General features: G+C 48.0%; 1 protein-coding gene across 4 annotated transcripts in view; it reads right to left on the reverse strand.

The window, feature by feature from the left end:
* Nucleotides 1-502: 502 nt before the first annotated feature.
* The window catches only part of runx3 (RUNX family transcription factor 3), a 60,825-nt gene continuing 49,231 nt past the window's right edge, over nt 503-12,096 (reverse strand). For 3 of the 4 annotated variants that reach the window (XM_036542479.1, XM_036542480.1, XM_036542482.1), the window contains 2 exons: nt 6,272-6,343; nt 503-1,124 (listed from right to left, as the gene is read on the reverse strand). In XM_036542479.1, coding sequence (XP_036398372.1) covers nt 622-1,124; nt 6,272-6,343 — 575 coding nt within the window. In that variant the 3' untranslated portion in view covers nt 503-621. The remainder of the gene's footprint in view (nt 1,125-6,271; nt 6,344-12,096) is intronic. The other variant, XM_036542481.1, reaches the window with a different exon arrangement.

The raw sequence follows: 12,096 nt of genomic DNA on the forward strand, positions 1-12,096 counted from the left end.
ATGGCTTTCAAAGACAAGAAAAGAGTTGATGCATTTAACTTACTTGCAAATTTCAGCTCACAGTTGTGATGACTGACTGAACAGGAGCTTTCCGCTTGAATCACGGGAACCCATGCATGGCAGAGTTGAGCTGAGTCTGCAGGCCCTAAATTCTCTTTGGAATTGGCATGCAGTCCTTTTTTTCTCTGTTGCCATCCAATCTTTACGCTGATCAAAAAGATGTGAGACTACGATGTCCCGTCTTTACGCCATTCCAGCTATGTACAGTTGATTGTGCTGAACCCGTCTGAGAGGACTTCTGGCATGCTCTGCTATGGCTTTGATCTCAAATACTCTTGGAGGAGTGCCTCCTTAGGCCAGTGAAACATTAAATTAAAATGAAACAATAAAGTTTTTTTCCTATTGTATGTCACACAATCTTCCTTTTTTGCTGGACCCCTGAACTTGGGACAGGAAGATATTTTTGGTCAATATGTTGAGCAGAATAAAGCTGGGGGAGGGGGGAGGGACGGAAAGGCGGGGAGGGGGGCTTGGGGTGAGACATGCACCACGACCTCTTCAATTCTCTTTCGTTTCTTCTCTTTGTTTAACGCAGGGCTGCTCTTCTCTCCGTTCTCCCTGTCAGTACGGCCTCCACACGGACTCGTCCATCCTGCCGGACGCAGTCATGGTCGTCGGGGAGTTGCTATGGCTGCCATCGGCCTCCACGCCGTCGCTCTGGCTGCTGAGGTTGGGGTTCATCAGGTTGTTGCCCCCGCCGGTGGTGGTGGAGCCGGGGCAGGAGGACAGCATGCGGGTCGGCGAGCGGTCTCCGCTGGCCGTCACCATGGAGAACTGGTAGGAGCCCGACCCGGTGCCGTAGTACAGGTGGTAGGGCGAGGAGTTGGCCTGGAAGTGGCTGCTCTGGTTCTGGTTGCCGGGGTACGGCGGGGGCAGGTAGGTATGGTAGCGGGACGAGGCGGGCATGCCCGTCATGCTGATGCCCCCGATGCCCGTGCTGGAGGGGCTGGCCGAGTAGGTAAAGGCGCCGGGGTAGTGCATGCGCGGGTCAGAGAATCGGGGGTCTGTCAGCGGGGACAGCGAGGGAAAGGAGGTGCGCTGAGGGAAGAGCTCAGAGGTCCCTGCTGGAGCAAAACACAAAAAACACACACACAAGTTCATTAATTAAAGCCTTCACCATCATCTGCAGTATCAGTGAACACACTTTGTACTTACAGTATGCAACTTTCTCATAGACCGTCATTTTCCCTCATAAAACCCTTGCAGATATTGCTTGGTGTTCTCTGGCAATGCCTTGCCACAACTCTATGTGTTGATGTGCTCCTTTGTATAAACCCTGATCCCTGTCTGTAAAGGCTGGGTATAAACCCTGATATCTGTGCGTAGAGACTGGGTATTAATCCTGATCTCTGTGTGTAATGACTCGGTATAAACCCTGATCTCCGTGTAATGAAAGGGTATAAACCCTGATCTCTGTGTGTAATGACTCTGTATAAACCCTGATCTCTGTGTAATGAAAGGGTATAAACCCTGATCTCTGTGTGTAATGACTTGGTATAAACCCTGATCTCTGTGTGTAATGAATAGGTATAAACTCACATAGCTGGCTGCTGTTCTGAAATGAGCTAACAGATATTAATTTGCCGCATAATCAAAGGTGACAAAAGTGTACTGGGCGTATTAGCGTTCCCTTCTCTGACAGGAAGTGAAACATTTCTAACACCTCCCCTGCAGCTCCGATTACCAGCCAACCCCCAGCTTAATGGAAGACAGCTGTGAGCTGCTGTCCCACCCAGCAGAGGGGGAAACAGTGAGCCTTACGAGCAGTCAGCTTACGAGCAGCGTGGGGAAAAAATCAGGTGTGAAATGTGATTGGTCAATACACACGCCAAGATAGACACACAGACACACAAACACACACACACATAAGACGTTACTAAACTCAGCCATTCATCTGCGGGGAAGCACTCAGATCACCCAAAGTATGAGAGATGATGATGATGTTCCTGTCCTGTCTGAGTCAATGGAGGCTTTGTTGCTGTGGAGCAGCGCTCTGTGTAAACAGTGACAGCTCATTTGGCTGTTGTGTAACGCTCGCTGTAAATCTAAATGAAGAACTCAAACAGGAAGTGGCAAAGCCAGCTTTTCAGGCATGCAAGACCAAGTCACTGCACTGGGAGAAGGGGGGGGGGGGCAAAAAGGAAGAAAGGGGGATGTTAAGAAAGAGTGGCAGAGGGAGAGAGCGAGAGAGAGAGAGAGAGAGAGAGAGAGAGAGAGAAGAGGGACATGGAGAGAGATGAGAAAGAGAAAGCACTGACTGCGTGGGTGGGTGTTAAAAGAGAAAAAAATAACTCTCTGTGGTGAGAATAAACACACGAAGATCATTCTGTAAAGGTCACTGAAATCCCTTCTGTTGCCGTCCAGGTCAGCTGTAATTGGTCTTGTTGGGGAACACTTTGCTCTGCTGTCCTCTGATAGCCAAGCCCTCACTCCCTTGATGCTTTTGTAACTGCAATCCAAAGTGCCTATCAGCATGGCTGGCCTGGTTACGGTTCCTTAAATGCAGCCTCCAGATCTTGTTGCGTGTGAGCAGCTGAGTACCTTCACCTCAAGGGGCACCCGCGTGGGGTTGTACCTCACTCCCTGAAACAACCAAAAGCACCATGCTGTGCTGAGAACAACCTGGTGACTTTACTGTCTGTGTGCCTCCCAACACAAAAACACTCCCTTACCATTCAATGGCACTCCTCATCCTAAGACTGTTCATGAGTCTATGGGTACTGCAATTATTGCTCTATGCTGCCACCTAGCCCCTGCATGTGAGAAGTGCATGGGTGCCATCTATCTTCTACTAACTCTTTGACTCTCTCTTGCTCTCTCCAGTGATAGCTACTATAACATCATTAAACAGCTCAACCATTTCAGGACACTCCAAAGATAAAGATCATTTAATGTTCACCTCACAGGAGCTAATGCTTGCTTTTGCTTAACAGAAAGAAAAAGTGCATAAATGATTCTTTACATGAAGACCACAGTCTTCTCCTGAGACACTCCCCTGCCTCAATCCTAAACCTTTGACTGATAAAATATGAAGTCATGAATATACTTCAAATATCACGTAGCAAGCATATAAATTTTGTATATAAATATATAATACACTTTCTTATAATTAAAAATACACATAAGTTTACAAGTACTAATATATTACACATTTGTAATACATGACATCCACTTTGACATGGTTTGCACAAATAGTCCGTATGTTTCTGATTGGTCATTTTAGTGTACATTGAAATAAATGGCATGGCCTTAAGGGCAGCTGTAAGAGGTTTTATGGTCTTGTAATTCTAGCAAGGAAGCCATGAGGTGTTTATAAAAGAATGTCTGCTTTTACAAGCACATTGTCTCCAATGGGTTTTTTTGTGGTCTCTTTAATGGTTGGCGACGATAAAAAAAAAATCTTGCCGATCTGGAGATGATCGGAACTGTACAGTCAATAACCTAATCTGACCAAGGCCAAGGGAGACCAAAAATAGGTCAAAGGGAAGGAGAGGGCCAACACCTGCCCCTCTGTAGAGGCTTTCAGGATTCGGCTGTGTCCCGGCTGCCCTGCCCTGTCCCCACATCTCCCTGAAGCTGACATCTGCGGCAGCCCTGACGGGATGGGCTCACATGACCAGAGTGTAAAATGTGGATTTTGAGGGCAGAGAAAGCTGTTTTTGTGAAAAGCCAGGGTTTGCACGCACAGCCCTCGGGGTGGAGAATGGCCAACTTGCGTGCCACAATCTCGTTGAGACGTCTTCCCGTGTGTCTGGAGAACTGGGTTCGCTTTTCGCTAAAAAACAGTTCCATGCAATTTCCACGGCTTTTTCCTTTTTTTCAGAACACTTCTTCTACTGTTGAAATTCTCTTTTTCTGAGGGTGGGGGGTGGAGGGGGGGGGTGCTTGGTTGGGTCTGTTTCTTTTTCCAGAAACTTCCAGCCCAGAGTAGGGGCTGGTATCTGATTTCACGCAAGGAAAATCCAAGACTTTGCTGATGTTGATCCGGGAGAGTTCGAGTCTGCCCGCTAATTCCAGCAGGACTCCCGAAAGCTGGGGCTGACTTCTCCCTCGGCTAAATATAGGCTTTAATGCTAAGCCTGCAATAGAGACAGGACTTTGGGGTTTGGACTCGGGTGTTGGGGGGGGGGGGGCTTGGCCAGGATATGACAGGGGCTGGATGTCGCGGCCCACCTCACACATGATCTCCATTAATTACAGCTGAAAAGTGTTGACTAAATTGTAGGGACAGGAGTGAATGAAACCCAGAGGCCTGGCCCGGCCTCACGTTAGCGATGTTCCGTTCAAAGGGGGGAATTATCGTTTTTTATTGAGAACACTGTGTTCCAGAGCGGGCTCGCGTCTTTAATTCCCCCGCCCAACACGGAGGGGAGTCCGCCCGTTTCCGAGAAGTCCACTAATCCACAGTCAAGCGTGGAAGTCTGATACGCCAGGAGGTTTGGGCGATTTGGTTACAGCAGAAACTGATTTTGGTAGTTAACATAAGCCGGCCCGGTCAGCCGTGGACAGCATTCAAATCGCAGGCACTCACCTGCAAAGTGTTTATCTAAGTTTGATGCAAACTGTCATGGATCACACCCATGGAAATCTACGCCATGCAAACGATCCGGCCGAGTGCGAACGACAAACCTCAGACTGTTGGTTTTCTGAGAGATTTCCCTCTTGCCCTAGAACCACACATTTTAGAGAGGGATACACTGTGAAGAATGCAAGGTGCTGTGTTCTATGCTCTTCAGCTCACTCTTCAGTTTCAAGCAAAGGGCAATATTTCTTAGAAAAAAAAGATAAGCCTGGAATTTTAAAACATGTTATTTTCAACCGTTGTGTGTTTTAAGAGTGGTGAATCAGCAGCAAACTTAATATGAGCAGAGGGACACAAATCTGAGGAAACAAGGAATAATATCAGTTGTGCCCTCCCCCCAAAATGAAAAATAGGAGCCACATTTCAACAGTAGTTATTTTGGTAGGCTCTTGGGCCCTATGGCTTGTCTTCCTTCGCATTTTCAAATGTCTTTCTTTTCCCCCGACTACCCCATAATGCAGAAAAATGCTGGCATGCTGCCCTGTGATTCCAAGGTGTCATTTAAACCTCATGGTGTGGCCTGATCAAATTACCTGCAGGAAAGTTCTTTTTTCTCTCATAAATGATGGAAAGCTAGTTGGATTCAGTCCATATTTTTGATCAGATTTGATCAAAACATTGCTTGGTCTGCAACAACAAAGCAAAAATGTAGAGAATTTCAGGTTTCTACATCTGGGTGAATATTGTGGCATACTGTTTATGAGACATTACCAGTAAAATTGTGAGAGCAGTGCCCCCAGCCTTCCTCGCCTCCCACGCATGCTAAGGTGGAGCAGGTTAAAAAAAATGTGTTAGCGTTTCATTACACGATCATATGGTTGTGTTTTAAGCATTTCACACCTTCTGCTTCTGGCCTCAGAGACTGTTTCATTGCAGCTCATTATCTCTGTAACAGAGCAATCTGGTAAAACTCAATCAATATGCTAAAGTATGTGGCCAAAGCCTTCAATGAAGGACAAATCTGGAGATGTGGCTCTTGGGGTGGGGGCGGCGGGGTGGCTGGAGTTAAACCATGGCCCCTGACACCCACGCGGGTTGGATGAATCACTCTGGAATGGGCATAGCTTGATGCCAGTGTCAGAGGGTATTTAAAGAATGTCCTGGGAAGCGACACCTGGGGGCAAATGGAACGCTTGAAAATGCCGTCCCACGCCATGCCAAGGGAGCTCCCTCCCTCCTTCCCTCCCCCATGTCCTGTCTCTCCTCTCTGTTTTTTCATTTACCACTCCACCAATCTATTCCCTACTACACTGTGCAGTCAAGATCACCACAGCGGTCAATACCTTGTGGTGTTCTGTGCTTGCACCCCAAGTCCACTTTGTCTTTTGCGTGCCTGTAAAGGCGAAGTAGTAATTTTGGCAAACTTTAGTTGCGTGCCGCACCCTCTCTTGCTGGTTAGTGATTGGTCCCCACAGTGAGTCAACACACAGACACGCACACACACAGACACAGATGCTGACTCACAAACAGACACACAGAATCATACCCCTACACGCACACACATTTTGGGTCATCTAAGGAGAGCTGATATCATAGTAAGCAGTATTAGTGTGCTTACGTCCGGCTGCAGTGAGTTGAGTCAGAGAGAGCCAGAGAGCACTGTAGCACTCTTGTGGGACTCATTCTTACCTGACCACCTGAGGTCCTCCTCCACCTTGCAGGTTTTCAGACTGGTAGAATCAAGCTGTTCAGGCCACAGAGCTGAAAACAGGAAAATAAAGGGATAATCAATTTAAACACACATGCACACAAATGATCTTGTACTGTTTCTTTGCACTGCTGTGAACAGCCAGCCCACGGCAAAGAGGCTGTGGAGGCCAGCACTCACCAAGCAGAACTGCAACACGCAGAATATGTTGCTACACGCTCTGCTCATCAGCTCCACGGTGAGAAATAACATTACTATTCTGTGTGTCAGTGTAAAACATGATGCAAAACATTACTATTAATAAATAGTTCTCTTTCTTTTTGTGTCATTTTACTTTCTGTCCTCGAAAAATCATATCTATTCGAGTGAATAATTATAGTATGCGTTTAAGCATGAGGGAAAAAAAATACTCTGGGGTCCTCACGGGAACTCCACATTTCTCACAGTGTGTGTGTGTGTGTGCATGAGTGTGTGTGTGTGTGTGTGTGTGTGTGTGTGTGTTTGTGGCTGAAAGTATGTAACAGTCACTCCTGGCAGCATCAGTCTGAGCTGCTGAATGTATGGGAGCCGTCCTGCTCGGGGGGAAATGGGGCAAAGTCAGCCCGTCACATTGCTTACTTAGTGCTTAGGAGGAGGAGAAGAAAAGTCTCATCAGAATGTTAGATTACTCAGCCAGAGGCCTGTCTGTCTGTCAGACCCGCGGAGCAGAGGAGGTGTGCTGGCTAAGCCCCTGCTACATTCTTCTTTCGAAAAAAAACAACACACACACACACCACAACCTGAGAATTCATCTGTCAGGAACATGACCTGCGTGGCGCGTGGGGCTCCGGCGGCCATTCAACGACCGCACTGCAGGTATCTGACAATTTGACATGCAAATAGTGGTTGTTTGCTCTTGGTCTGAGATCGTTTAGTTGTTGCAAGCAGACCCTCACGTACTGTGTATACAGACAGCCTCATTCCCACCCACCACTCACACACACACATACACACACACACAGGCACACAATCACTCACACAAAGACAGCTGTGATGGACAGTCAAAGAAGTCCTGGAAGTCCTTGTCCTTGAATGAAATAACCAGTCACCCCACTGCTAACCTACTGCCTAGGCAAGTTAAAATTCATGATTTTCATCCTTTAAGGGCTACTGTTCGTCTCTGCCTCCAGTGTGGGTCACTGCTGCGCAAGCTCAAGAGGTGATATACATTTATATTTAGGCCCAGGCTAGCCAAAACCTGGAACTGAAATATCTTACTGGTTATTTTCATTGTTCTGGGGCAGAAACGCCCAGTGTGAGATCTGTTCTTTCGTAACACTCACTGTGCTGTTTACCGACACAGGTACAGTTGGGGAGGACTAAAAACTAAAAACTATATGAAAGTATTTATATACAACATGGAGATTTGCAAACAAACACAGACAGGATCAATTAAACAACATCACTGAAAGCTCAACAGGCTGGAACTGACTCTTTGAACCTCAGACAGGGCCACAGGGTCGCACTCTAGTGCCAGTGGTCAGGTCTGAGTAGGGTCAGAGAGATGCAGCAAGCGGTCATGGCCTTGACGGAGGTCAGACTCTGGGGGCGTCCCACTTAGCAACACCAGGTCCATGGTGACAGACCCCCCCCCCCCCCCCCCAAAACTGCCACCCTTCCCCTCCAAATCCCTGGGTCAGCGTTCAGGTACTTGGACGGCCTGTGGCTCACTCCACAATGGCAAATTCTTACACATAAATGGAGTTATTCAGAAGGGTTCACAGCAGCTGGTGCGATCCGCTCAAGAAAATAAACATTTCCTTCAAATATTTTGATTGGCTGGCAGACAACGTCAATACTGCGCCACAGATTATTCCAGTTAATAAGAGCTCCACGGCTCCAGGGTGGGGCTCTGTGTCCGGGTGGAGGGGGCTGGGGAGGGGAGAGGGGGTGCCAAGGGGGGGGGGGGGGGGGGGGGCTGTGCGATGGCCATATCACCAAGGTGAGAGTGGAGCCACTGGGAATGGAGGGAAGGGAATCAACACACACAGCCCGCGACGAGGAGCCTGAGTGGAGTTTGAGCCGAAATGGCCGCCTCCTCGCGGGTCCTGTGATTTTGTGAGACTGGAATGCGTCTGAGAAATGTAATGTAGCACTCCGGGGCTGGCGTAATGAAGCATGTCATTGAAACGCCGTGAATGCTGGGCCTTGTGCTGGCTTCCTGTTCCGCAGGGCCCTGGGCGTCGCTGCAGACGGGCACAGAGCGGAGCGCCACGGCTCAGCTATTTGGGATATTTGATATTTCTTTTGAGCCCTCAGTTAGAACATGACTCAAAACAAACACAGGGAAGGCAGAAAATTTCTATGTTCTGTCTGAAACACCCCCATCCTGCACCCCCCACCCCAAAAAAAGAAAACTCAATAGGGACTTTTCATTGCATGCAGATACTTCTTTAATTGCTGTAATATAAAGCTTGGGCTTGCTCAGATATGAAATTTTACCTCTGCAAGCGTTACAAGCTAGTGTTCAGGCTGTCAGTCTCACCATTGTCCTACTGAGAAGGAAAATGGTAGCCTTATTCCAAAAGTTTTGTTTAACTCTTGCTGTTTATTTCTTTTCTGTTTTTATATATTTTTAAAAAGAGCAGTTCTCAAAGTGGCAAGTGCAGCTTTGAAGTAATTTTTTCTGCTTGCAAAGAACCGTTGAGTATAAAACCAAAAAGCCAAACAAACGAAAAAAGACAAGAACAGACAAATAACTGGAAGGATGCATTATTGCTCTCAGAACAAACGACCCGCTCGGCTGAGATTTCCACGCAGCTGAAAGGGGTGAAAAAAGGGAACCCATAAAATGTGCTCCGCTGCGCCTCATTTTGGCCACGTCTGGGCCCCGAACGCTGCGGCTTTGGCCAGGAGCAGTGGGCTCTGCGGGTCAAACGAATCGGAACGCCTACCCGCTGCACGGGGATGCTGCCTGGCCAGGCCCCACCACACCCACATGCGCACGGCGACGGGCCGAATAGTGTCCGTCACGCGGTGAGCGAAAACCCCAAATTAGGGGGACAGGGCTGAGGGACGACACCTCTGGCGCAACTCTGCTGCTCAGCTCTGAGCTGTGACTGCCGTACACAACGGCATATTTGTTAGCCTGTTTGCACACCAGAAAATGCTGAAAACAAAAACATCTGAGCCTGGTGTGTGTCTGTGTGCGTAGGGAGGGCAGCCCCGGAGGGAAAATGAACCCTGTGAACGGCACCACTGCTACTACTAAACGCATGAAGAGCAACACATTTTTCAGGCCTTGCGTCTCAGTATGCTGTAAATAGGGGCAGTTAAGGAAGTGGGCCTCTGTTTGTTGTGTTCGTTTCCGGAGTGACCTTGTGTCCCTAATTGCTTAACAACGTCTTCATGAGGATCAGAAAGGATTTGGAAGGTGGGGGGGGGGGGGTGTGGGGGTGGGAGCAGGGGGTGCTCACCACAGGCCTGACTGCATATTTATATGGGGTAACCAACGTGGTCACAGTAGATGGTAGACGGCAACACAGAGGGTATCCCTGAACCAGGCTGGAAGGGGAATGAGAGGAAAAAGCGGGGGGAGACAGAAAGAAAGGGAGAGAGGGTAGAGACAGAGAGAAAGAGAGTTTCAGCACTGAAGACACAGGATCTGAGGAGAGTGATGCAGTGAAGATGATACTGGCCTGTGGTGGCTCAGACAGGCCAGTCCACCGACGCAGAAAATGTAAAATGACAGCTGCTTAAGTCCTGCTAGGTGAGAAAGTCTTGTAAGAAAACAGGTCATGTCATGTAAGGGATTGGCTGGGCCCCTCACTCCGCCCCACATCCTGTCTGCAACAGGAAGTGAGCTGGAGGTGTTTGAAAAACAACGTTGCTGCAGCTCATCCCTTTAAGGCTCAGTGTGTCTGTGTGTGTGTTTGTGTGTGTGTGTGTGTGTGTGCGCACGTGTGTGTGTGTATGTGTGTCTGTCACAGGAGGGTGGGACAGCAGTTAGACTGGTGAGGTTGTACGTGATCTGTGTGTGCTTGGCTTTGTGTCCTTCCTGTGCTGTGCTGTATGAGAAGACGCCATGCTCCTGTAAGCCCTGTGAGCCCAGCCTCCTGTTCATCTCCACACACCAGCATCCTGCTTGCACGGTGATGATTCGAAGGGTCTGGTCGTCACGGCGATGAAATAGCGCCGTCTGGGGCACGGGCGGGCACTGTGCCACCATTTCCAATGGAGTTAAAACGATTAAAACAATCCCGCATCGAGCCGAGAGACACAACAACCATAATGTGGTCTTTGATCCTTTACAGCTGAAAAAAACTTCTGATGGCTTAGGCCCTCGTCAAACTCTGCTTGGGTTTATAAAACTTCTGATATCATTTAATGTTTTACCTTCCGTTAAAACTCACAGACACTGAGAATACACTGTATGTTAAATGACACCACTTCAAAGGGCAGGGCACTTTTTGCCTCTATTCTTTCATACCTCCTAATGAAAAGAGTTGTTCTAATCTGGTCCTCTTTCAAATCCTTTCAAAGAGTTGTGAAGGTTTGCCTCCTGCAAGGAGGAAAGCGAGCCTGTGGAATATCTGAAAAAGTGTTGCAATTAAACCAAATATTTTCCTCTTTCCTTTCAATGAGTCATTTGGAATGCGACTCTCATTTCTGACACTTCTGCTTCCTGCACAGAGACGGACTACATTCCCAGAATATCATAAACATCACCTGACATTTAGAAAACCAGAATAACAGTTTTCTGTCCAGCGATCTCTTTCTTGGCTGTGCTTAACTGCATCGGCGTAAACACACACCACACACACATACATGTGCGCGCCCACACACACAGGCACACACACACACCCCTCCGCCTCCGCCAGTCATTCCTCACGTCTAGCAGACTCACCTGTGGCCACATGTGAAAATAAACAAGGTGAGCGCGGAGGCTGAGAGGTTGGATTGCGCAGGTGAGTCGTGTTGCTGCACGCTTCCTAATCACTTCTTAATTGCCCTGTCTGTCTGGGGTGCATGCGGAGCCTTGCAACATCAGCACGATGGTTTCAGTGTGTATGTCTGTGTGTGTATGTGTGTGTGTGTGTGTGTGTGTGTGAGTGTACGCGCGTGTGTCCATGTGCGTCTGCATGTCTGAGAATCCAGTGCTGCACACGGCCGATGTCTCGAGCGTGTTGTGTTAACAACACAGCTCAGACACTATTTCATGCCTCAGACAACAGCTATGGAGCAATTTGCACTCACTAAGGTATGACACTGTATCTGTTTGGCAGACGAGTCATGCCAGTTCTGAGCGAAAAATAAAAAGTCTGTTGCCACTGAGCATAGCAAATGCAGTCACTTAATTATGAAGTGTTGATAGCTGATTTCTCACTGCTAAATTTATCTGTTAGGAGAGTTAACAGCAGGACTGTGGCCAAATGCAATTGTATGTGAAGTCAGGTTTATCAAGACATACTTTTGTTACCAGACCTGATTTATTGCGGGGTAATTATTTTCATTAGGGCTGGCCTTGTCTTGGCGTTGCCAACTGTGTGTAGGTATACTCTATGTAATATCAAACGATAGCTTTAAAGCCTTTGTAAAACACTCCTGTACAGGCGGGGGGGGGGTGAGAGAAAAAAAAAACATCAGGGCTCCGTGTTTTCTTATTGAATTATTTTACTAATTGCCCTAGGGGAAGCCGCCATGATAGTATTACTTAAGATTAGGGTGTGTGGTTTTGGGTTCATCCCCTCCTTACACAAACACACACACACAGACACACTCTCTCTCTCTCTCTCTCTCTCTCTCTTTCTCACTTGCTGTAGAGAGG

The sequence above is a fragment of the Megalops cyprinoides genome, chromosome 12 (assembly GCF_013368585.1).
Source record: "Megalops cyprinoides isolate fMegCyp1 chromosome 12, fMegCyp1.pri, whole genome shotgun sequence".
In the NCBI taxonomy this organism is placed as follows: Eukaryota; Metazoa; Chordata; class Actinopteri; order Elopiformes; family Megalopidae; genus Megalops; species Megalops cyprinoides.